General features: G+C 35.8%; 2 protein-coding genes across 3 annotated transcripts in view; both read right to left on the reverse strand.

The window, feature by feature from the left end:
* The window catches only part of LOC133542429 (ubiquitin-conjugating enzyme E2 D3-like), a 44,900-nt gene extending 41,781 nt beyond the window's left edge, over positions 1–3,119 (reverse strand). Inside the window, exon 1 of the mRNA XM_061886533.1 lies at positions 3,095–3,119. The gene's annotated coding sequence lies outside the window, so the exon portion shown is untranslated. The remainder of the gene's footprint in view (positions 1–3,094) is intronic.
* A 441-nt stretch (positions 3,120–3,560) lies between these two features.
* The window catches only part of zmp:0000000662 (RING finger protein 145), a 45,462-nt gene continuing 23,601 nt past the window's right edge, over positions 3,561–25,421 (reverse strand). For both annotated transcript variants that reach the window (XM_061886528.1, XM_061886527.1), the window contains exons 9-11: positions 17,189–17,336; positions 16,766–17,122; positions 3,561–11,758 (exon numbers count right to left, since the gene is read on the reverse strand). In XM_061886528.1, the coding sequence (XP_061742512.1) occupies positions 11,249–11,758; positions 16,766–17,122; positions 17,189–17,336 (1,015 nt within the window). In that variant the 3' untranslated portion in view covers positions 3,561–11,248. The remainder of the gene's footprint in view (positions 11,759–16,765; positions 17,123–17,188; positions 17,337–25,421) is intronic.

Below are 25,421 nucleotides of genomic sequence, written 5' to 3' on the forward strand. Positions count from 1 at the left end.
TATTCACGTGAATAATATAGTCTATTATACAGCATTATTCACATATGAATAACATAATACTGTCTACTATACAGCATTATTCACATGTAAATAACAAATACTCTATTATACAGCATTATTCACATGTGAATAACATAAATACAGTATTATACAGCATAATTCACATGTGAATAATATAAATACAGCCTATTATACAACATTATTCACATGTGAATAACAAATACAGTATCCTACAGCATAATTCACATGTGAATAAAATAAATACAGCCTATTATACATTATTCACATGTGAATAACATAAATACAGTCTATTATACAGCATTATTCACATGTGAATAACAAATACTCTATTATACAGCATTATTCACATGTGAATAACATAAATACAGTATTATACAGCATAATTCACATGTGAATAATATAAATACAGTCTATTATACAACATTATTCAGATGTGAATAACAAATACAGTATCCTACAGCATAATTCACATGTGAATAAAATAAATACAGCCTATTATACAACATTATTCACATGTGAATAACATAAATACAGTCTATTATACAGCATTATTCACATGTGAATAACATACAGTCTATTATACAGCATTATTCACACATGAATAACATAACTGTCTATTATACAGCATTATTTACATGTAAATAACAAATAGTCTATTATACAGCATTAATCACGTGTGAATAACAGTCTATTATACAGCATAATTCACATGTGAATAACAAAAATAGTCTATTATACAGCATTATTCACATGTGAATAACATAGTCTATTGTACAGCATTATTCACAAAAGAATAACATAACTGTCTATTATACAGCATTATTCACATGTAAATAACAAATAGTCTATCATACAGCATTAATCACGTGTGAATAACATAAATAGTCTTCTTATACAGCATTATTCACATGTGAATAACATACAGTATTATACGGCATAATTCACATGTGAATAATATAAATACAGCCTATTATACAACATTATTCACATGTGAATAACATAAATACAGTCTATTATACAGCATTATTCACATGTGAATAACAGTCTATTATACAGCATTATTCATGTGAGTAACATAAATACTGTTTATTATACAGCATTATTCACATGTGAATAACAAATACAGTTTTTATACAGCATTATTCACATGTGAATAATATAGTCTATTATACAGCATTATTCAGTGTTTTTACGTGTTTTAGGATTAATTTATGTTTTGGATGTCACTTTGCATCTCTGAGGGGTCATTTTGTGGGTTTTAGAGTCATTTTTAATGTTTTAGATGTTGGTTGTTGTGTTTTTAAATGTTTTACTAGTTATTTTGATGTGTCGAGTCATTTTATGCATTTGTGTTTGGCACAAGAGGTAGAACATCTCACTCTCTGTTTTCTGGAATCCAAATGTGAATAACATAAATACAGTCTATTATACAGCATTATTCACATGTGAATAATATAAATACAGTCTATTATACATCATTATTCACATGTGAATAACATAAATACAGTCTATTATACATCATTATTCACATGTGAATAACATAAATACTGTCTATAATACAGCATTATTCACATGTGAATAACATAAATACAGTCTATTATACAGCATTATTCACATGTGAATAATATAAATACAGTCTATTATACAGCATTATTCACATGTGAATAACATAAATACAGTCTATTATACATCATTATTCACATGTGAATAACATAAATACAGTCTATTATACATCATTATTCACATGTGAATAACATAAATACTGTCTATAATACAGCATTATTCACATGTGAATAATATAAATACAGTCTATTATACGGCATTATTCACATGAGAATTCCTGGATTTTTTTTCCCACATTTTGTCTCTCACAGTTGAAGTGTACCTATGATGAAAATTACAGACCTCTGTCATCATTTTAAGTGGGAGAACTTGCACAATCAGTGGCTGACTAAATACTTTTTTGCCCCACTGTATATACTGTCTATTATACAGCATTATTCACATGTGAATAACAAATACAGTCCATTATACAGCATTATTCACACGTGAATAACATAAATACTGTTTATTATACAGCATTATTCACATGTGAATAAAATACAGTTTATTATACAGCATTATTCACATATGAACATATTTAATTTACAGCATTATTCACATGTGAATAAAATGTATACAGTCTATTATACAGCATTATTTACATGTAAAATAATGCTGTATAATAGACTGTATTATAGTCTATTATAGTCTATTATTACAGTCCATTGTACAGCATTATTCACATGTGAATAATGCTGTATAATAGACCGTATTTATATTATTCACATGTGAATAATGCTGTATAATAGATAATATAATCTATTATACAGATTTATTCACATGTGAATAATATAGTCTATTATACAGCAATATTTGCATGTGAATAACATAAATACATTCTGTTATACAGCATTATTCACATGTGAATAATATAAATACAGTCTATTATACAGCATTATTCATATGTCGATAACAAACAGTATCATGCAGCATTATTTGCATGTGAATAACATAAATACAGTTTATTATACAGCATTATTTGCGTGTGAATAACATAAATACAGTTTATTATACAGCATTATTTGCATGTGAATAACATAGGTACAGTCTATTATACAGCATTATTCACATGTGAATAGAAAACAGTCTATTACACAGCATTATTCACATATGAATAATATAGTCTATTATACAGGATTATTCACATGTGAATACATGTATACAGTCTATTATACAGCATTATTCACATGTGAATAACATGAATACAGTCTATTATACAGCATTATTCACATGTGAATAACATAGTCTATTATACAGCATTATTCACATGTGAATAACATAAATACAGTCTATTATACAGCATTATTCACATGTGAATAATATAAATACAGTCTATTATACAGCATTATTCGCATGTGAATAATGCTGTATAATAGACTGTATTATAGTCTCTTATATAATAGACTGTATTTATGTTATTCACATGTGAATAGTATAAATAATGCTGTGTTTTGTAGTTTTTTTGACCCACCGGATGCAATGTCTCCAGCCAGGCTACCAACGCTGCGTCACGGCGGGGGTTGAACCTCGCCGGACCGGACCTGCCACTTTCCGCGGACGCGTGTTGTTGATTTCTTTTTGTTTAATTTCGTTTTTAGGCAACTTCCTGTTGTCCACGTAGTCTCCAAACTCGTCTTACGTGGACGGGTGTTGTTGTCACCACACCCCCGACGACGTCACGGGCGTGCTCCTGTCTTGCCGTAAATACATTTTTGGACGACAAGACACACCTTATCGACGCCTTAAACATCCAATTGTGTGTTCCGTTTTGTGTGGTCGAACCAGTTTTCGTTCAGTTTCAATCCACGCGTTCAAGGGAAAACCACCGCGATGTATTATTTGGCACTTTTTGTTTGTACTGGGAAGGTATTAAAGTTGTATTTTATGAAATTGTAGAACAAAAATGGAGGAAAATAGGAATAACTCACATTCTCCAATTGTCTTCAAAATTGTTTGTGTTTATTATTGTGAAAACAAGACCGGTTCTGTTTCCAAACACTGTTGGCAATACAACTTGTTGCCACACTTGTTGAAAAATGCCACAAATTAAAGAAAACTACCAGAATCTATTCAAAGAATAATAGTTTGCTCCTCAAGGTCAGACCTGCTAGAATTAACTTAAGAGCGCTGCAGTTTTTTTATTTGAATTTTTCCTATAATTCCCGATCCTGATTGTGTGTATTTTTAAAAAAATGCATTCTAACTCGCAAATAAAAGTTTGCTTACAATAGAGCAATGACATTCACACTACATTCTGTCAGCATTTCAGTTCCACTTCAGCATTGGAACATTTATGCGCAATTCCTTCATCTAGTTAACTAGTCAGAGTGTTTTTAACATGTTTGTTTTACATAAGGATTGTGAATAATAGAAATCCCCCCCCAAAAACTACAGTTCCACATCTACAAACCCCGTTTCCATATGAGTTGGGAAATTGCGTTCGATGTAAATATAAACAGAATACAATGATTTGCAAATCCTTTTCAAGCCATATTCAGTTGAATATGCTACAAAGACAACATATTTGATGTTCAAACTCATAAACATTTTCTGTTGTTGCAAATAATCATTAACTTTAGAATTTGATGCCAGCAACACGTGACAAAAAAGTTGGGAAAAGTTGACGAATGCTCATCAAACACTTATTGGGAACATCCCACAGGTGTGCAGGCTAATTGGGAACAGGTGGGTGCCATGATTGGGTATAAAAACAGTTTCCCCAAAAAATGCTCAGTCTTTCACAAGAAAGGATGGGGCGAGGTACACCCCTTTGTCCACAACTGTGTGAGCAAATAGTCAAACAGTTTAAGAACAACGTTTCTTAAAGTGCAATTGCAAGAAATTTAGGGATTTCAACATCTACGCTCCATAATATCATCAAAAGGTTCAGAGAATCTGGAGAAATCACTCCACGTAAGCGGCATTGAATGACCGTGACCTTCGATCCCTGTATCAAAAACCGACATCAATCTCTAAAGGATATCACCACATGGGCTCAGGAACACTTCAGAAAACCACTGTCACTAAATACAGTTGGTCGCTACATCTGTAAGTGCAAGTTAAAGCTCTACTATGCAAAGCGAAAGCCATTTATCAACAACACCCGGAAACGCCGCTGGCATCTCTGGGCCCGAGATCATCTAAGATGGACTGATGCAAAGTGGAAAAGTGTTCTGTGGTCTGACCAGTCCACATTTCAAATTGTTTTTGGAAATATTCCACATCGTGTCATCCGGACCAAAGGGGAAGCGAACCATCCAGACTGTTATCCACGCAAAGTGTAAAAGCCAGCATGTGTGATGGTATGGGGGTGCATTAGTGCCCAAGACATGGGTAACTTACACATCTGTGAAGGCAACATTAATACTGAAATGTACATTCAGGTTTTGGAACAACATATGCTTCCGTCTTTTTCATGGACGCCCCTGCTTATTTCAGCAAGACAATGCCAAGCCACATTCAACATGTGTTACAACAGCGTGGTTTCGTAAAAAAAGAGTGCGGGTACTTTCCTGGCCCGCCTGCAGTCCACACCTGTCTCCCATGGAAAATGTGTGAAGCGTAAAATCCAACAGCGGAGACTGTTGAAGGACTGAAGCTCTACATAAAACAGGAATGGGAAAGTGAAGTGAATTATATTTATATAGCGCTTTTCTCTAGTGACTCAAAGCGCTTTACATAGTGAAACCCAATATCTAAGTTACATTTAAAGCAGTGTGGGTGGCACTGGGAGCAGGTGGGTAAAGTGTCTTGCCCAAGGACACAACGGGTAGTGACTAGGATGGCGGGAGCGGGAATCGAACCTGCAACCCTCAAGTTGCTGGCACGGCCACTCTACCAACCGCGCTATGCCGCCCCATGAAAGAATTCCACTTTCAAAGCTTCAACAATTACTTTCCTCAGTTCCCAAACGTTTATTGAGTGTTGTTAAAAGAAAAGGTGATGCAACACAGTGGTGAACATGCCCTTTCCCAACTACTTTGGCACGTGTTGCAGCCATGAAATTCTAAGTTAATTATTATTTATGAGTTTGAACATCAAATATGTTGTCTTTGTAGCATATTCAACTGAATATGGGTTGAAAAGGATTTGCAAATCATTGTATTCTGTTTATATTTACATCAAACGCAATTTCCCAACTCATATTGAAATGGGGTTTGTAGTTTTTAAAGTGAATTTATGTCGGTTGCACCGGAACAGAACATGTTTTTTTTGTCAAAAAAACTCAAGCACATCGATGTTTGTCCACAGATTGAAAAAAAGTCAGATATATTCTCTCCCCCCCCATCATCCTCGTCAAAAAGATGTTGAAAAACGATATTTCGGGTGGTGGACGAAAAAGTCATCCCGAACAACGATAAAAATGAAGAATTGGATGAAAAGGAAGCTCATAATCAAATCGGGAGACTTTGTGTTGTTTTTGTTGAGCACACAATATTTCATAGGACAGGACTCGAGTAAAAAAAATATATATAAAAGCATTTTTTTTTCTTAGTTAGTTCATTTTGTTGGTAAGCAGCTAACTTCCTGTTCCACAGAGAAAGCCATAAGGCTTCTTGGACGGAAACTGTGGCAAGAAACTAACTTCCTGTCTGCGCACCTTTACAACCAACTAGATATTTACTTGCTTCGGATTTATTTTATTATTATTTTTGGGGTCATGAAAAAGGGAGGTTTAATAAAAAATAAAAATAATTAAAAAAAAATCTGCGGCCCGGTGGTTGGGACCACTGATCTACATCACAGGGGTCAAACTCGGGGCCCGGGGGCCAGTTCTGCCAGGCCACATTATTTTATTGAAGCCTGATAAAAATGGGCTTAAATTAAAAAAAAAAAAACTTTTTTTTTTTACTAAATGCATTTATTCATTCAATTTTGACAGGAGAAAAAAATGCATATTTTAAACTTTAATATTATCTGATCATGCCAATTATATTATTTTATACTGTATTGCAAAAACTGTTTTTGTGAGATAAAAACAAATAGGTAAATATCTGCTCGTCACATTTATCCATGATTTTAAAGCAAGTTTTACATAAAAAAAATAATTAAAAAACATAAAACGCATTTTGATTAATCACCGGTTATTACCCACATGCATAATGTAAATTAATTTTTAAAAAGCGGCCCTTTAAAAGCAGCCATTAATGCAGCCCCCAATGAAAATAAGTTTGACACCCCTCCTCTATATCCAAAATATGATTTGCCTAAAAGGCTGAATAGGACATATTGAAAAAAAAATTTTAATCTACTAAGAATTGCGGTTCATTTGAAAATCTTTTTTTTTTTAACATACTTAATTGCTTTTAGAGGGTTTTGAGTAAATCAGTTTTTTGATATCTAGCAAAAACAAAAAACAAACCTTAGTTTCACAAAATGAAAAAACTGATGTATGTGGACAAAAAGGCCAACATTTTAAAAAAGGGGCCCTTTGAAAGCAGCCATTGAAAATGAGTTTGACACCCCTCCTCTGTATCCAAAATATGATTTGCCTTAAAGGCTGAATAGGACATATTGAAAAAAAAAATTAATCGACTAAGAATCGCAGTTCATTTGAAAATCCTTATTTTTTACATGCTTAATAATTGCTTCAGAGGGTTTTGAGTAAATCAGTTTTTTGATAACTAGCAAAAACAAAACAAAAAACCTTAGTTTCACAAAAGGAAAAAAACTGATGTATGTGGACAAAAAGGCCAACATATTAAAAAAGGGGCCCTTTGAAAGCAGCCATTACTGCGACGTGCTCCCCAATGAAAATAAGTTTGACACCCCTCCTCTATATCCAAAATATGATTTGCCTAAAAGGCTGAATAGGACATATTGAAAAAAAAATTGAATCGACTAAGAATCGCGGTTCATTTGAAAATCTTTTTTTTTTTTTACATACTTAATAATTGCTTTTAGAGGGTTTTGAGTAAATCAGTTTTTTGATAACTAGCAAAAACAAAAAACCAAAAAAAACCCTTAGTTTTACTAAAGGAAAAAAACTGATGTATGTGGACAAAAAGGCCAACATTTTAAAAAGGGGCCCTTTGAAAGCAACCATTACTGCGACGTGGCCCCCAATGAAAATAAGTTTGACACCCCTCCTCTATATCCAAAATATGATTTGCCTAAAAGGCTGAATGGGACATATTGAAAAAAAAATTTAATCGACTAAGAATCGCAGTTCATTTGAAAATCCTTATTTTTTACATGCTTAATAATTGCTTTTAGAGGGTTTTGTGTAAATCAGTTTTTTGATAACTAGCAAAAACAAAACAAAAAACCTTAGTTTCACAAAAGGAAAAAAACTGATGTATGTGGACGAAAAAGGCCCCAAAAAAAACCGCGGCCCTATGAAAGCTGCGATGAGATGGCGACTTGTCCAGGGTGTACCCCGCCTACCGCCCGAATGCAGCTGAGATAGGCTCCAGCGACCCCCCCGCGACTCCAAAAGGGACAAGCAGTAGAAAATGGATGGATGGATGGGCCCTTTGAAAGCAGCTATTATTGCGACGTGACCCCAAATGAAAATTAGTCTGACACCCCTCCTCTACATCCAAAAATATGATATGCCTAAAAGGCTGAATAGGACATATTAAACAAAAGTTTTAATAAAAATCGCAGTTAATTTAAAAATCTATTTTTTTAACATCCTTAATAATTGCTTCAGTGGGTTTTGTGTAAATCAGTTTTTTGCTAATGAGCAAAAAAAAAAATTGAAAAAACCGCCTTTGATTCACACAAGGAAAAAGATGAAGTATGTGGACAAAAAGGCCAACATTTTAAAAAAGGGGCCCTTTGAAAGCAGCCATTACTGCAACGTGGCCCCCAATGAAAATGAGTTTGACACCCCTCCTCTATATCCAAAATATGATTTTCCTAAAAGGCTGAATAGGACATATTTAAAAAATTAATTTTAATCAACTAAGAATCGCGGTTCATTTGAAAATAAATTTTTGGGGACATCCCTAATAATTGCTTTAGAGGGTTTTGAGTAAATGTAGCAAAAAAACAAACAAACAAAAACAACCTTTATATTCACAAAAGGAAAAAATTGAAGTATGTGGACAAAAAGGCCAACATTTTAAAAAAGGGGCCCTTTGAAAGCAGCCATTACTGCGAAGTGGACCCCAATGAAAATGAGTTTGACACCCCTCCTCTATATCCAAAATATGATTTGCCTTAAAAGCTGAATAGGACATATTGAAAAAAAAAATTTAATCGACTAAGAATCGCAGTTCATTTGAAAATCCTTATTTTTTACATGCTTAATAATTGCTTCAGAGGGTTTTGAGTAAATCAGTTTTTTGATAACTAGCAAAAACAAAACAAAAAACCTTAGTTTCACAAAAGGAAAAAAACTGATGTATGTGGACAAAAAGGCCAACATTTTAAAAAAGGGGCCCTTTGAAAGCAGCCATTAGTGCGACGTGGCCCCCAATGAAAATGAGTTTGACACCCCTCATCTATATCCAAAATATGATTTGCCTAACTGGCTGAATAGGACATATTAAAAAATAAATTTTAATCGACTAAGAATCGCGGTTCATTTGAAAATAATTTTTGAGGACATCCCTAATAATTGCTACAGAGGGTTTTGTGTAAATCTAGCAAAAACACAAACAAACAAAAAAAACCTTTAGATTCACAAAAGGAAAAAATTGAAGTATGTGGACGAAAAAGGCCCAAAAAAAAAACGCGGCCCTATGAAAGCTGCGATGAGATGGCGACTTGTCCAGGGTGTACGCCGCCTACCGCCCGAATGCAGCTGAGATATAGGCTCCAGGGACCCCCCCGCGACTCCAAAAGGGACAAGCGGTAGAAAATGGATGGATGGATGGGCCCTTTGAAAGCAGCCATTATTGCAACGTGACCCCCAAATGAAAATTAGTTTGACACCCCTCCTCTATATCCAAAAATATGATATGCCTAAAAGGCGGAATAGGACATATTCAACAAAAGTTTTAATAAAAATCGCAGTTCATTTAAAAATCTATTTTTTTAACATCCTTAATAATTGCTTCAGTGGGTTTTGTGTAAATCAGTTTTTTGCTAATGAGCAAAAAAAAAAATGAAAAAAAACCCCCTTTGATTCACACAAGGAAAAAGCTGAAGTATGTTGACAAAAAGGCCAACATTTTAAAAAAGCGGCCCTTTTGAAAGCAGCCATTACGGCGACGTGGCCCCCAATGAAAATGAGTTTGACATCCCTCCTCTATATCCAAAATATGATTTTCCTAAAAGGCTGAATAGGACGTATTAAAAAAATAAATTTAAATTGACTAAGAATCGCGGTTCATTTGAAAATAAATTTTTGGGGACATCCCTAATTGCTACAGAGGGTTTTGTGTAAATGTTGCAAAAAAAAACAAACATACAAAAACATTTTTAGATTCACAAAAGGAAAACGCAAAAGAATGTGGACAAAAAGGCCAACATGTTAAAAATTCGGCCCTTTGAAAGCAGCCATTATTGCGATGTGGCCCCCAATGAAAATGAGTTTGACACCCCTCCTCTATATCCAAAATATGATTTTCCAAAAAGGCTGAATAGGACATATTAAAAAAGAAATTTTAATCGACTAAGAATCGCGGTTCATTTGAAAATAATTTTTGGGGACATCCCTATTAATTGCTACAGAGGGTTTTGTGTAAATGTAGCAAAAAAAAAACCAAACAAAAACATTTTTAGATTCACAAAAGGAAAACGCTAAAGAATGTGGACAAAAAGGCCAACATTTTAAAAAAGCGGCCCTTTGAAAGCAGCCATTATTGCAACGTGGCCCCCAATGAAAATGAGTTTGACACCCCTCCTCTATATCCAAAATATGATTTTCCAAAAAGGCTGAATAGGACATATTAAAAAAGAAATTTTAATCGACTAAGAATCGCGGTTCATTTGAAAATAATTTTTGAGGACATCCCTAATAATTGCTACAGAGGGTTTTCTGTAAATGTAGCAAAAAAACCAAATAAACAAAAACATTTTTAGATTCACAAAAGGAAAACGCTAAAGAATGTGGACAAAAAGGCCAACATGTTAAAAAAGCGGCCCTTTAAAAGCAGCCATTATTGCGACGTGGCCCCCAATGAAAATGAGTTTGACACCCCTCCTCTATATCCAAAATATGATTTTCCAAAAAGGCTGAATAGGACATATTGAAAAAGAAATTTTAATCGACTAAGAATCGCGGTTCATTTGAAAATAATTTTTGGGAACATCCCTAATAATTGCTACAGAGGGTTTTGTGTAAATGTAGCAAAAAAACAAATAAACAAAAACATTTTTAGATTCACAAAAGGAAAACGCTGAAGTATGTGGACAAAAAGGCCAACATTTTAAAAAAGTGGCCCTTTGAAAGCAGTCATTACTGCGACGTAGCCTCCAATGAAAATGAGTTTGACACCCCTCCTCTATATCCAAAATATGATTTTCCTAAAAGGCTGAATAGGACATATTTAAAAAAAATAATTTTTTTTTGACATCCCTAATAATTGCTTCAGAGGGTTTTGTGTAAATCAGTTTTTGCTAACAAAGCCTTAGCTTCACAAAAGGAAAATGCTGTGGACAAAATGGCCAAAACTGATGGGAAAATGTTAAAAAAAGGTGCCAAGAGTGGGAAGTGGAGGGGTTTTGTCTCTCAGAGCTTCACTGAGTCCAGTTCTGAATGTGTGCGGGTGTGTCCCGAAAGTTCTGTGCCATTTGGACATGATTGGACGGACGCCTGGTGGTGGTCACCATGGAGACCGTCATCAGGATTGGCGTCTCCTGAGGACTGACAGCACCCCGCCGACGTCTCCGTGCCCTTTCCCCCACGGTCCCCGCAACTCCGGGAGCAGTCCTCCGTCCGGGCCGACGGTCCTGAACCCGAGTCGCCACTGGGGCTAAAACACGGACCCCGGACCGTCTCCTCGCCGGAGTCATTCACCGCCATGTTACCTGTCTCCTCGGCGGGAGCGTCGTCGCCGTCGTCGTCCACGTCCGGTTGCCCCTCCCGAGGACCCGGGTCCGCGGGGCCGAGGTCGGCCTGCGAGGCGGGCCGGACCGTCTGGTGGCACATGGGGCAGGTCTCCTGCACGTAGAGCCACTTGCGGAGGCAGTTGGCGTGGAAGAAGTGGCCGCAGTACGTGAAGACGGCGGCGCTCATCTCCTGCCGACAGAGACGGGAGTTTGAGAGTGGTTGCCAATATGACATTGTGTATTTTAGCAGACAGAATCAAGCGGTGTGACCTTGAAAAACCACGGTCTTACATCTTGGAAGGCAATTATGTACAAAAACAAGCCTGTAAACAACAATTCATTCATTTTAAAGACATTTTCAATAAAACCCACATTTTAAGTGTCCGTTTACCTGTGATTTCAAAATAAAACAATACAGTTTCAATAGAAAAATTAAAGCTGCAAGAAGCGTTGGTCGGGTCCGCCTTTGGTTGCTGCCGCCACTTCTCAAGCCCTGATCTTAGTCAGACCTACATAGAGGTTTTCGTTTCATGTCTGTACGACATTCATAACAGAAGTTACAAGCAGTTTTGTCAGGGTTTTTTCCTAGGGGGCGCTAGAGCGAAATTTTGACTTTAGGGTTTTGGTTTTTTATTAGATGGCAATTTTCACCAGTCCTGATGTGTGTGTAAAATTGAGTGAGTTTTGAAGCATGTTAAGGTGGTCAAATTACAGATTGGCGTTTCTGGATGTTGTTGATAAATGGCTTTCGCTTGGCATAGTAGAGCTTTAAAATGCACTTTGAAGCATTTTAAGGTGGTCAAATTACAGCTCAAAGAGGCAAAAATTAAATTTTTTAGGAACATTTCCACAGGGGTTTTTTGAAGGCGCGTAAAATCCAAACCGGAGCAGTAATCAAAACTCTTTCGATAACTTTTAATCAGAAGGGTTCGATCCCTCTCCTGTGCGAGTTTGAAGCCGACACAACAAACACGCTCAGAGGAAATAATCTTTGAAAAAGGTGTCGGGTTTTTACAAAGCTTTTGTTTTGAATGGGTAATTGCCAACTTCCTGTTGATTTTTGCTGAAGGATGTAAATGAATGAAATGTAGGTCTAAGTGAGACCTACATAGGAGGTTTTTGTTTCATGTCTCTACGACATTCCTACCAGAAGTTACAAGCAGTTGTGTCTGTGTTTTCTTCCTAGAAGCAGTTTTGTCTGTGTTTTATTCCTAGGGGGCGCTAGAGCACAATTTTGAGTATTTTTTATTTATTTATTTTTTTTTTTTTAATTAAATCACAATTTTCACCAGTCCTGATGTGTGTGTCCAGTTTGGTGAGTTTTGAAGCATTTTAAGGGGGTCAAATTACAGCTCAAAAAGGCAAAAATTACATTTTTTAGGAAACTTTTGTTTTGAAGGGGTTTTTGCCGACTTCCTGTCGATTTTTGCTGAAGGATGTCAATAAATGAAATGTAGGTCTAAGTCAGACTTACATAGAGGAAGTTACAAGCAGTTTTGTCTGTGTTTTTTTCCTAGGGGGCGCTAGAGCGCAATTTTGAGTTTTGTTTTTTTGACTAGATCGTAATTTTCGCCAGTTCTGATGTGTGTAAAATCTGGTGAGTTTTGAAGCATGTTAAAGGGGGTCAAATTACAGCTCAAAGAGGCGGCGGTATAATAATAATAAAACCTTAGAAATACAACAGGGTCCTCTGTCCCAAAGGGACATTGGGTCCCTAAATAAAGTGCAACCAACATCTCTTCGGTACCTGCTACCTTTACTGTTGTTTTTCATGCATAAATAACACTGAATAAATGAATAGTAAAACATATTTTCAGGTTAAATAAACAGTGGTTTGATCTGCTACTACTCTCATTTTAATCAACAGTCACAGTAACAAACTGTAAGCCCACTAGGGTTGTCCCGATACCAATATTTTGGTACCGGTACCAAATTGTATTTTGATACTTTTCTAAATAACGAGGACCACATTATTGTCTTTATTTGAACAAAATAATCTTAGGGTACATTAAAAATATGTTTATTATTGCAATCTAGTCCTCAAATTTAGTCCTTTAGTAGTAGGTAAACAAACAAAGACTCCTAATTAGTATGCAGTAACATATTGTCTCATTTGCACACATTATGAGGGACAAACTGTAAAAATTTGCTTACTAACCCACTTGTTCATTGACTGTTAATATCTGCTTATTTTCTGTTTTAACAGGTTCTATCTGCACTTCTGTTAAAATGTAATTGTGGAGGGGGGGCGTGGCCTGCGGGCCTGCAGCGAAACAGGGTCTGCCAGGACCGGCCTTGAAGTCAGCGACAGGTGCGTAGATGGCCCAGGTGGGCCTTGTTATTTAATCACCTGTCGATTTGTATGAGCAGCAACCGGGAGGAGAGACGTTGTTGGGAGCTGAGGGTGAGAGCACGAACTGGAGCGTTTTAGATGATAACACACATTTGGGTATCGATGCGATACCAAGTAGCTACAGGATCATACATTGGTCATATTCAAAGTCCCGGAATCCTCTGTTTTCCAAACCCTATTTCCACCCTTTTTTTGGTGACTACTCCTTCCACATTTTTCAACCGTTCCACCATCAAAACGGGTCCTCTTAGTCAGGACAAAAAACACAGTTTTTTTTATCGGAAAAATTTCTGGTTTTCCCGAAATTCCAGGAACTCCGTAATACCATTCCTCCATTAAAAAATGTTACAACTTCAACATTTCTCAACCATTTTGAAAAATTCAAACTCCAACCACTTTAGCATTTTCACAACAATTTCCTATTTTCCCGGAATCCCCAAATTTTCATGAAATTCCCATTTTAATGAATAGGACATTTTTCAAAGTTCCACAACTCCCACATTTTTCATTGGATTCACACCGCTTCAACATCAAAATATTCAACCTGTTCAGGAATTGTGTGCTTTTTTTTTTTTAATTCTGAAAAAAAATTCCCAGATTTTCTAGAATTCCAATTTTTGGGGGACATTTTCCTAATTCAAAATAAATTGTCCGTTTTTCAAACTTCCACAATTTCCACGTTTTTCAACCGATTCAAACCATTCCACTCATCCTGGAAATTCAGTTTTTCCAAGTTCAAAAAATCTCCAGGAATTCCAGCAATTCCCAGAATTCTCGGTTTTCCGAACCCTATTTTCACCGTTTTTCTGGCGACTACTTGTACATTTTTCAACCGTTCCACCGTCAAAACATTCTTCTTAGTCAGGATTAAAAACACATTTTTTTTAACTGGAAAAATCCAGGTTTTCCCGAAATTCCAGGAACTCCGTGATAACATTTCTACATTAAAAAATGTTACAACTTCAACATTTCTCAACCATTTTGAAAAATTCCAACACCAACCACTTCAACATTGTCACAACAATTTCCTATTTTCCCGGAATTTCCAAATTTTCATGAAATTCCCATTTTAACGAATAGGACATTTTTCAAAGTTCCACAACTCCCACATTTTTCATCTGATTCACACCGCTCCAACATCAAAATATTCAGCCTGTTCAGGAATTGTATGCTTTTTTTTTTTTAATTCTGAAAAAAAAATCCCGGATTTTCTAGAATTCCCTATTTTTTGGGGACATTTTCCTAAGTCAAAATAAATTGTCCATTTTTCAAACTTCCACAATTTCCACATTTTTCAACCGATTCAAACCATTCCACTCATCCTGGACATTCAGTTTTTCCAAGTTTAAAAAATCTCCAGGAATTCCAGTAATTCCCAGAATTCTCGGTTTTCCGAACCCTATTTTCACCGTTTTTCTGGCGACTACTTCTACATTTTTCAACCGTTCCACCGTCAAAACATTCCTCTTAGTCAAGATTAAAAACAGATTTTTTTTACCTGGAAAAATTCCTGGTTTTCCCGAAATTCCAGGAACTCCGTAATACCATTTCTACATTAAAAAACGTTACAACTTCAACATTTCTCAACCATTTTGAAAAATTCCAACACCAACCACTTTAACATTTTCACAACAATTCCCTATTTTCCCGGAATTCCCAAATTTTCATGAAATTCCTATTTTAATGAATAGGAATTTTTTCAAAGTTCCACAACTCCCACATTTTTCATCTGATTCAAACCGCTCCAACATCAAAATAATCAGCCTGTTCAGGAATTGTGTGCTCCTTTTCAACAATTAAAAAAAAAATCCAGAATTTTCTAGAATTCCCAGTTTTTGGGGAGATTTTCCCCATTCAAAATAAATTGTCCATTTTTCAAACTTCCACCATTTCCACATTTTCCAACCGATTCAAACCATTCCACCTTCAAACCATTCCACTCATCCTGGACATTCAGTTTTTCCAAGTTTAAAAAAACTCCAGGAATTCCAGTAATTCCCAGAATTCTCGGTTTTCCGAACCCTATTTCCACCGTTTTTCTGGCGACTACTTGTACATTTTTCAACCGTTCCACCGCCAAAACATTCTTCTTAGTCAGGATTAAAAACACATTTTTTTAAACTGGAAAAATCCTGGTTTTCCCGAAATTCCAGGAACTCCGTAATACTATTTGTCAATTAAAAAATGTTACAACTTCAACATTTGTCAACCATTTGGAAAAATTCCAACACCAACCACTTTAACATTTTCACAACAATTCCCTTTTTTCGCGGAATTCCCAAATTTTCATGAAATTCCCATTTTAATGAATAGGAATTTTTTCAAAGTTCCACAACTCCCACATTTTTCATGTGATTCAAATAGCTCCAACATCAAAATATTCAGCCTGTTCAGGAATTGTGTGCTCCCTTTTAACAATTTAAAAAAAGTTCCCGAATTTTCTAGAATTCCCAGTTTTTTGGGAGATTTTCCCCATTCAAAATGAATTGTCCAGTTTTCAAACTTCCCCCATTTCCACATTTTTCAACCGATTCAAACCGTTCCACCTTCAACACATTCCACTCATCCTGCACATTCAAACTAACATTTTTCCAAGTTTAAAAAATTTCCAGGAATTCCCAGAATTCTCGGTTTTCCGAACCCTATTTTCGCCGTTTTTCTGCCGACTACTTCTACATTTTTCAACCGTTCCACCGCCAAAACATTCCTCTTAGTCAGGATTAAAAACACATTTTTTTAAACTGGAAAAATCCTGGTTTTCCCCAAATTCCAGAAACTTCCAATGGCGGTTGGAACAATCAAGAAAAGGGGTCCAAAGAAATCAGCTGAACTGCGACTACCGACCTGGAAGCAGATGGCGCAGACGTCGTCGTGCCGCCGCAGCTGCCGCGCCGTGGCTCTGGGCAGGGAGTTGATCTTCTTGGCAGCTTCCTGTCTGAGCAGGAAGCTGCGCCAGCCCGACTGAGCCCGCAGCCAGACGTTGAAGTAGGAGTGGATGATGATGACGGAGGCGCCCATCCAGCTCCACTCGCCCAACAGGGACTCCCAGGCGCCGTACGCCACCACGCACAGCGCCACCATGAACTCCAGCACCCGGCTGACGGCGTTGACCCAGTAGATCACCTCGTCCAGGTTCTCCACGGGCTCGGTGCGGAAGAGCTCCGCCATGAAGAGCGAGTAGACCAGGAGCGTGCCCGTCACCTGGAACACAAACACTAAAGTCGGTCAAGAATTCAGAGCTTTTTTTTGGGGGGTGCGTGGGGCCACCTGGAGGGACGTCAGCATGCAGCTGGACACCAGAATAAGGAGCCAAAAGTCCATGTGGAAGAACTGGGAAATTTTGTAAGCCATGAAGAGCGGGAAGACCAGCAGGAGAAGACACATGCTGAGGCCGCAGAAGTGTCTCCAGAAGCTCCTGGAAAGGGAGGGAAAAATACTTTTGGAATTCCAAAACTACAAAAACACAAAAGCAGTCACGTTGTGAAAAATGGTCAAGAAAAAGACAATACAATGACTTGCAAATCCTTTTCAAGCACTTAAGTCTCATCTTAAATCTCATTTGTATACCGGCTAGCCTTTAAATAGACCCTCTTTTTTAGACCAGTTGATCTGCCGTTTCTTTTCTATTGATTTATTTTTTGGTAATGAAAAAGGGAGGTTTTTGTTGATTGGTGCACTAATTCTGAGTGTATCTTGTGTTTTTTTTTTGTTGATTTAATAAAAATAAATAAATAAACAATTAAAACATAAAAAGTATTAAAAAAAAACAATTTCTGTGGCCCGGTACCAATCGAGCCACGGCCCGATACTGGTGGTTGGGGACCGACCACTACCCTGGGGGGGGGGGGGATTTTTTTTTTGTCATGAAAAAGGGAGGTTTTTTGGGTTGGTGCACTAATTGTGAGTGTATCTTGTGTTTTTTATGTTGATTTAATAAAATAAATAATTAAAAAATCAAAAATAAATGTAAAAAAAAAATAAAAATTCTGCAGCCAATCGAGCCGTGGCCCGATACCGGTGATTCTTTTTTTGGGGGCATGAAAAAGGGAGTTTTTTTTGAGTTGTTGCACTAATTGTGAGTGTGTATCTTGTGTTTTTTATGTTGATTTAATAAATAAAAAAATTGAAAATAAAAAAAAAATCTTCTGCGGCCCGGTACCGGTGATTCTTTTTTTTTTTTTTTGGGTTGGTGCACTAATTGTGAGTGTATCTTGTGTTTTTTATGTTGATTTAATAAATAAAAAAATAGAAAATAAAAAAAATTCTTCTGCGGCCCGGTACCCATCGAGCCGCGGCCCGATACCGGTGATTCTTTTTTTTTTTTTTTTGTCATGAAAAAGGGAGGTTTTTTTGGGTTGGTGCACTAATTGTGAGTGTATCTTGTGTTTTTTATGTTGATTTAATAAAATAAATAAATAAAAAATCAAAAATAAATGTAAAAAAAACCAAACAATTTCTGCGGCCCGGTACCAATCGAGCCGCGGCCCAATACCGGTGGTTGGAGACCACTGCCCTAGAGGTTTTTTATTTATTTATTTTTGTCAAGAAAAAGGGAGGTTTTTTGGGTTGTTGCACTAATTGTGAGTGTATCTTGTGTTTTTTATGTTGATTTAATTAAAAAATAAATTAAAAAATTTAAAAATTCTTCTGCGGCCCGGTACCAATCGAGCCACGGCCCGATACCAGTGGTTGGGGACCACTACCCTAGGGGGGGGGATTCTTTTTTTTTTTTTTTGTTATGAAAAAGAGGTATTTTTGGGTTGGTGCACTAATTGTGAGTGTATCTTGTGTTTTTTTTGTTGATTTAATAAAAATAAATAAATAAAACATAAAAAATATTTTAAAAATAATTCTGCGGCCCGGTACCAGTGATTCTTTTTTTTTTTGGGCATGAAAAAGGGAGGTTTTTCCGGGTTGGTGCACTAATTGTGAGTGTATCTTGTGTTTTTTATGTTGATTTAATAAATAAAAAAATAGAAAATAAAAAAAATTCTTCTGCGGCCCGGTACCCATCGAGCCGCGGCCCGATACCGGTGATTCTTTTTTTTTTTTTTTTTGTCATGAAAAATGGATTTTTTTTGGGTTAGTGCACTAATTGTGAGTGTATCTTGTGTTTTTTATGTTGATTTAATTAAACAATAAAAAATAACATTTTAAAAAAATAAAAAAATTATGCCGCCCGGTACATATCGAGTCGCGGCCCGATACCGGTGGTTGGGGACCACTACCCTAGGGGGGGGAATTCTTTTTTTTTTTTTTTGTCATGAAAAAGAGGTATTTTTGGGTTGGTGCACTAATTTTGAGTGTATTTTTATGTTGATTTAATAAAATAAATAATCAAAAAATAAAAAATAAATGTAAAAAAAAAAAAAAAAATTCTGCGGCCCGGTACCAATCGAGCCGCGGCCCGATACCGGTGGTTGGGGACCACTGCCCTAGAGGTTTTTTATTTATTTATTTTTGTCAAGAAAAAGGGAGTTTTTTGGGGTTGTTGCACTAATTGTGAGTGTATCTTGTGTTTTTTATGTTGATTTAATTAAAAAATAAATAAAAAAATAAAAAAATTCTTCTGCGGCCCGGTACCAATCGAGCCACGGCCCGATACCGGTGGTTGGGGACCACTACCCTAGGGGGGGGATTCTTTTTTTTTTTTTTTTGTTATGAAAAAGAGGGATTTTTGGGTTGGTGCACTAATTGTGAGTGTATCTTGTGTTTTTTATGTTGATTTAATAAATAAAAAAATTGAAAAAAAAAAAAAAATCTTCTGCGGCCCGGTACCAATCGAGCCGCGGCCCGATACCAGTGATTTTTTTTTTTTTTTTTGGGTTGGTGCACTAATTGTGAGTGTATCTTGTGTTTTTTATGTTGATTTAATACAATAAATAATTTTAAAAAATCTAAAATATATGTAAAAAAAAAAAACAATTTCTGCGGCCCGGTACCAATCGAGCCGCGGCCCGATACCGGTGGTTGGGGACCACTACCCTAGGGGGGGGATTCTTTTTTTTTTTTTTGTCATGAAAAAGAGGTATTTTTGGGTTGGTGCACTAATTGTGAGTGTATCTTGTGTTTTTTATGTTGATTTAATTAAAAAATAAATAAATAAAACCTAAAAAAAATTTAAAAAATAATTCTGCGGCCCTATACCAGTGATTCTTTTTTTTTTTTTTTTTTTGGCATGAAAAAGGGAGGTTTTTCCGGGTTGGTGCACTAATTGTGAGTGTATCTTGTGTTTTTTATGTTGATTTAATTAAAAAATAAATAAAACATTTTAAAAATTCTGATGCGGCCCGGTACCAATCGAGCCACGGCCCGATACCAGTGGTTGGGGACCACTACCCTAGGGGGGGGATTCATTTTTTTTTTTTTTGTTATGAAAAAGAGGTATTTTTGGGTTGGTGCACTGATTGTGAGTGTATCTTGTGTTTTTTATGTTGATTTAATAAATAAAAAAATTGAAAAAAAAAAAAAAAATCTTCTGCGGCCCGGTACCAATCGAGCCGCGGCCCGATACGGGTGATTCTTTTTTTTTTTTTTTTGGGTTGGTGCACTAATTGTGAGTGTATCTTGTGTTATTTATGTTGATTTAATACAATAAATAATTTTAAAAAATCAAAAATATATGTAAAAAAAAAAACAATTTCTGCAGCCCGGTACCAATCGAGCCGCGGCCCGATACCGGTGGTTGGGGACCACTGCCCTGGGGGGGGGGGTTCTTTTTTTTTTTGTTGTTATGAAAAAGAGGTATTTTTGGGTTGGTGCACTAATTGTGAGTGTATCTTGTGTTTTTTATGTTGATTTAATAAATAAAAAAATTGAAAATAAAAAAAAAAATCTTCTGCGGCCCGATACCGGTGATTTTTTTTTTTTTTTTTGGGTTGGTGCACTAATTGTGAGTGTATCTTGTGTTTTTTATGTTGATTTAATACAATAAATAATTTTTAAAAATCTAAAATATATGTAAAAAAAAAAACTATTTCTGCAGCCCGGTACCAATCGAGCCGCGGCCCGATACCGGTGGTTGGGGACCTCTGCCCTAGAGGTGTTTTTTTTTTTTGTCATGAAAAAGGAAGGATTTTTTGGGTTGGTGCACTAATTGTGAGTGTATCTTGTGTTTTTTATGTTGATTTAATAAATAAAAAAATAGAAAATAAAAAAAATTCTTCTGCGGCCCGGTACCAATCGAGCCACGGCCCGATACCGGTGATTCTTTTTTTTTTTTTTTTGTCATGAAAAAGGGAGGTTTTTTTGGGTTGGTGCACTAAGTGTGAGTGTATCTTGTGTTTTTTATGTTGATTTAATTAAACAATAAAAAATTAAATTTTAAAAAATTAAAAAAATTATGCGGCCCGGTACATATCGAGTCGCGGCCCGATACCGGTGGTTGGGGACCACTGCCCTGGGGGGGGGGATTCTTTTATATTTTTTTTGTCATGAAAAAGGGAGGTGTTTTGGGTTAGTGCACTAATTGTGAGTGTATCTTGTGTTTTTTATGTTGATTTAATAAAATAAATAATTAAAAAATCAAAAATAAATGTTAAAAAAAAAACAATTTCTGTGGCCCGGTACCAATCGAGCCGCGGCCCGATACCGGTGGTTGGGGACCACTGCTCTAGAGGGTTTTTTTTTTTTCTGTCATGAAAAAGGGAGTTTTTTAGGGTTGGTGCACTAATTGTGAGTGTATCTTGTGTTTTTTATGTTGATTTAATTAAAAAATAAATAACATTTTTTTTTAATTCTTCTGCGGCCCCGTACCAATTGAGCCACGGCCCGATACCAGTGGTTGGGGACCACTACCCTAGGGGGGGGATTCTTTTTCTTTTTTTTTTTGGCATGAAAAAGGAAGTTTTTTCCGGGTTGGTGCACTAATTGTGAGTGTATCTTGTGTTTTTTATGTTGATTTAATAAAATAGATAATTTAAAAAAATCAAAAATAAATGTAAAAAAATAACAATTTCTGCGGCCCGATACCGGTGGTTGGGGACCACTGCCCTAGAGGTTTTTTATTTATTTATTTTTGTCAAGAAAAAGGGAGTTTTTTTGGGTTGTTGCACTAATTGTGAGTGTATCTTGTGTTTTTTATGTTGATTTAATTAAAAAAAAAATTAAAAAAATTTAAAATTCTTCTGCGGCCCGGTACCAATTGAGCCACGGCCCGATACCGGTGGTTGGGGACCACTACCCTAGGGGGGGGGATTCTTTTTTTTTTTTTTGTCATGAAAAAGAGGTATTTTTGGGTTGGTGCACTGATTGTGAGTGTATCTTGTGTTTTTTTATGTTGATTTAATCAATAAAAAAATTGAAAATAAAAAAAAAATCTTCTGCGGCCCGGTACCAATCGAGCCGCGGCCCGATACCGGTGATTCTTTTTTTTTTTTTTTTTTCATGAAAAAGGGATTTTTTTTTGGGTTAGTGCACTAATTGTGGGTGTATCTTGTGTTTTTTATGTTGATTTAATTAAATAAATAATTAAAAAATCAAAAATAAATGTAAAAAAACAAAACAATTTCTGCGGCCCGGTACCAATCGAGCCACGGCCCGATACTGGTGGTTGGGGACCACTACCCTGGAGGTTTTTTATTTATTTATTTTTGTCATGAAAAAGGGAGGTTTTTTGGGTTGTTGCACTAATTGTGAGTGTATCTTGTGTTTTTTATATTGATTTAATTAAAAAATAAATAAAACATTTTAAAAATTCTTCTGCGGCCCGGTACCAATCGAGCCACGGCCTGATACCAGTGGTTGGGGACCACTACCCTAGGGGGGGGGGGATTCTTTTTTTTTTTTTTTGTCATGAAAAAGAGGTATTTTTGGGTTAGTGCACTAATTGTGAGTGTATCTTGTGTTTTTTATGTTGATTTAATTAAAAAATAAATAAATAAAACATAAAAAATATTTTAAAAATAATTCTGCGGCCCGGTACCAGTGATTCTTTTTTTTTTTTTGGCATGAAAAAGGGAGTTTTTTCCGGGTTGGTGCACTAAGTGTGAGTGTATCTTGTGTTTTTTATGTTGATTTAATAAAATAGATAAATAAAACATAAAAAATATTTTAAAAATAATTCTGCGGCCCGGTACCAGTGATTCTTTTTTTTTTTTTGCCATGAAAAAGGGAGTTTTTTCCGGGTTGGTGCACTAATTGTGAGTGTATCTTGTGTTTTTTATGTTGATTTAATTAAAAAATAAATAAAACAATTTAAAAATTCTTCTGCGGCCCGGTACCAATCGAGCCACGGCCCGATACCAGTGGTTGGGGACCACTACCCTAGGGGGAGGGGGGGGGGGGGATTCTTTTTTTGTTTTTTTGTCATGAAAAAGAGAGGTATTTTTGGGTTGGTGCACTGATTGTGAGTGTATCTTGTGTTTTTTGTTGATTTAATAAAAATAAATAAATAAAACATAAAAAATATTTTAAAAATAATTCTGGGGCCCGGTACCAGTGATTCTTTTTTTTTTTTTTTTGGCATGAAAAAGAGAGTTTTTTTGGGTTGATGCACTAATTGTGAGTGTATCTTGTGTTTTTTTATGTTGATTTAATTAAATAAATAATTAAAAAATCAAAAATAAATGTAAAAAAACAAAACAATTTCTGCGGCCCGGTACCAATCGAGCCGCGGCCCGATACCAGTGGTTGGGGACCACTGCCCTAGAGGTTTTTTATTGATTTATTTTTGTCAAGAAAAAGGGAGGTTTTTTGGGTTGTTGCACTAATTGTGAGTGTATCTTGTGTTTTTTATGTTGATTTAATTAAAAAATAAATAAAAATTTTTAAAAATTCTTCTGCGGCCCGGTACCAATCGAGCCACGGCCCGATACCAGTGGTTGGGGACCACTACCCTAGGGGGGGGGGGGGGGATTCTTTTTGTTTTTTTGTCATGAAAAAGAGAGGTATTTTTGGGTTGGTGCACTAATTGTGAGTGTATCTTGTGTTTTTTATGTTGATTTAATTAAAAAATGAATAAATAAAACATAAAAAATATTTTAAAAATAATTCTGCGGCCCGGTACCAGTGATTCTTTTTTTTTGGCATGAAAAAGGGAGGTTTTTCCGGGTTGGTGCACTAAGTGTGAGTGTATCTTGTGTTTTTTATGTTGATTTAATAAAATAAATAATTAAAAAATCAAAAATAAATGTAAAAAAAAGACAAACAATTTCTGCGGCCCGGTACCAATCGAGCCGCGGCCCGATACCGGTGGTTGGGGATCTCTGCCCTAGAGGTTTTTTATTTATTTATTTTTGTCAAGAAAAAGGGAGGTGTTTTGGGTTGTTGCACTAATTGTGAGTGTATCTTGTGTTTTTTATGTTGATTTAATTAAAAAATAAATAAAAAAATTTAAAAATTCTTCTGCGGCCCGGTACCAATCGAGCCACGGCCCGATACCGGTGATTCTTTTTTTTTTTTTTTGTCATGAAAAAGGGATTTTTTTTTGGGTTGGTGCACTAATTGTGAGTGTATCTTGTGTTTTTTATGTTGATTTAATAAAATAAATAATTAAAAAAAAAAAAATAAATGTAAAAAAAAAAACAACAATTTCTGAAGCCCGGTACCAATCGAGCCGCGGCCCGATACCGGTGGTTGGAGACCACTGCCCTAGAGGTTTTTTATTTATTTATTTTTGTCAAGAAAAAGGGAGGTTTTTTGGGTTGTTGCACTAATTGTGAGTGTATCTTGTGTTTTTTATGTTGATTTAATTAAAAAATAAATAAAACATTTTTAAAATTCTTCTGCGGCCCGGTACCAATCGAGCCACGGCCCGATACCAGTGGTTGGGGACCACTACCCTATGGGGGGGGGGGGGATTCTTTTTTTTTTTTTGTCATGAAAAAGAGAGGTATTTTTGGGTTGGTGCACTGATTGTGAGTGTATCTTGTGTTTTTTATGTTGATTTAATAAATAAAAAAATTGAAAATAAAAAAAAAATCTTCTGCGGCCCGATACCGGTGATTCTTTTTTTTTTTTTTGTTGTCATGAAAAAGACAGTTTTTTTGGGTTGGTGCACTAATTGTGAGTGTATCTTGTGTTTTTTATGTTGATTTAATAAAATAAATAATTAAAAAATCAAAAATAAATGTTAAAAAAAAAACAATTTTTGCGGCCCGGTACCGGTGGTTGGGGACCACTGCCCTAGAGCTTTTTTATTGATTTATTTTTGTCAAGAAAAAGGGAGGTTTTTTGGGTTGTTGCACTAATTGTGAGTGTATCTTGTGTTTTTTATGTTGATTTAATAAAAAAAAAAATTTAAAAAATTTAAAATTCTTCTGCGGCCCGGTACCAATCGAGCCACGGCCCGATACCAGTGGTTGGGGACCACTACCCTAGGGGGGGGATTCTTTTCTTTTTTTTTTGTTATGAAAAAGAGGTATTTTTGGGTTGGTGCACTGATTGTGAGTGTATCTTGTGTTTTTTATGTTGATTTAATAAATAAAAAAATTGAAAATAAAAAAAAAATCTTCTGCGGCCCGGTACCAATCGAGCCACGGCCCGATACCGGTGATTCTTT

This window comes from Nerophis ophidion, linkage group LG24 (assembly GCF_033978795.1).
Source record: "Nerophis ophidion isolate RoL-2023_Sa linkage group LG24, RoL_Noph_v1.0, whole genome shotgun sequence".
Taxonomy (NCBI): Eukaryota; Metazoa; Chordata; class Actinopteri; order Syngnathiformes; family Syngnathidae; genus Nerophis; species Nerophis ophidion.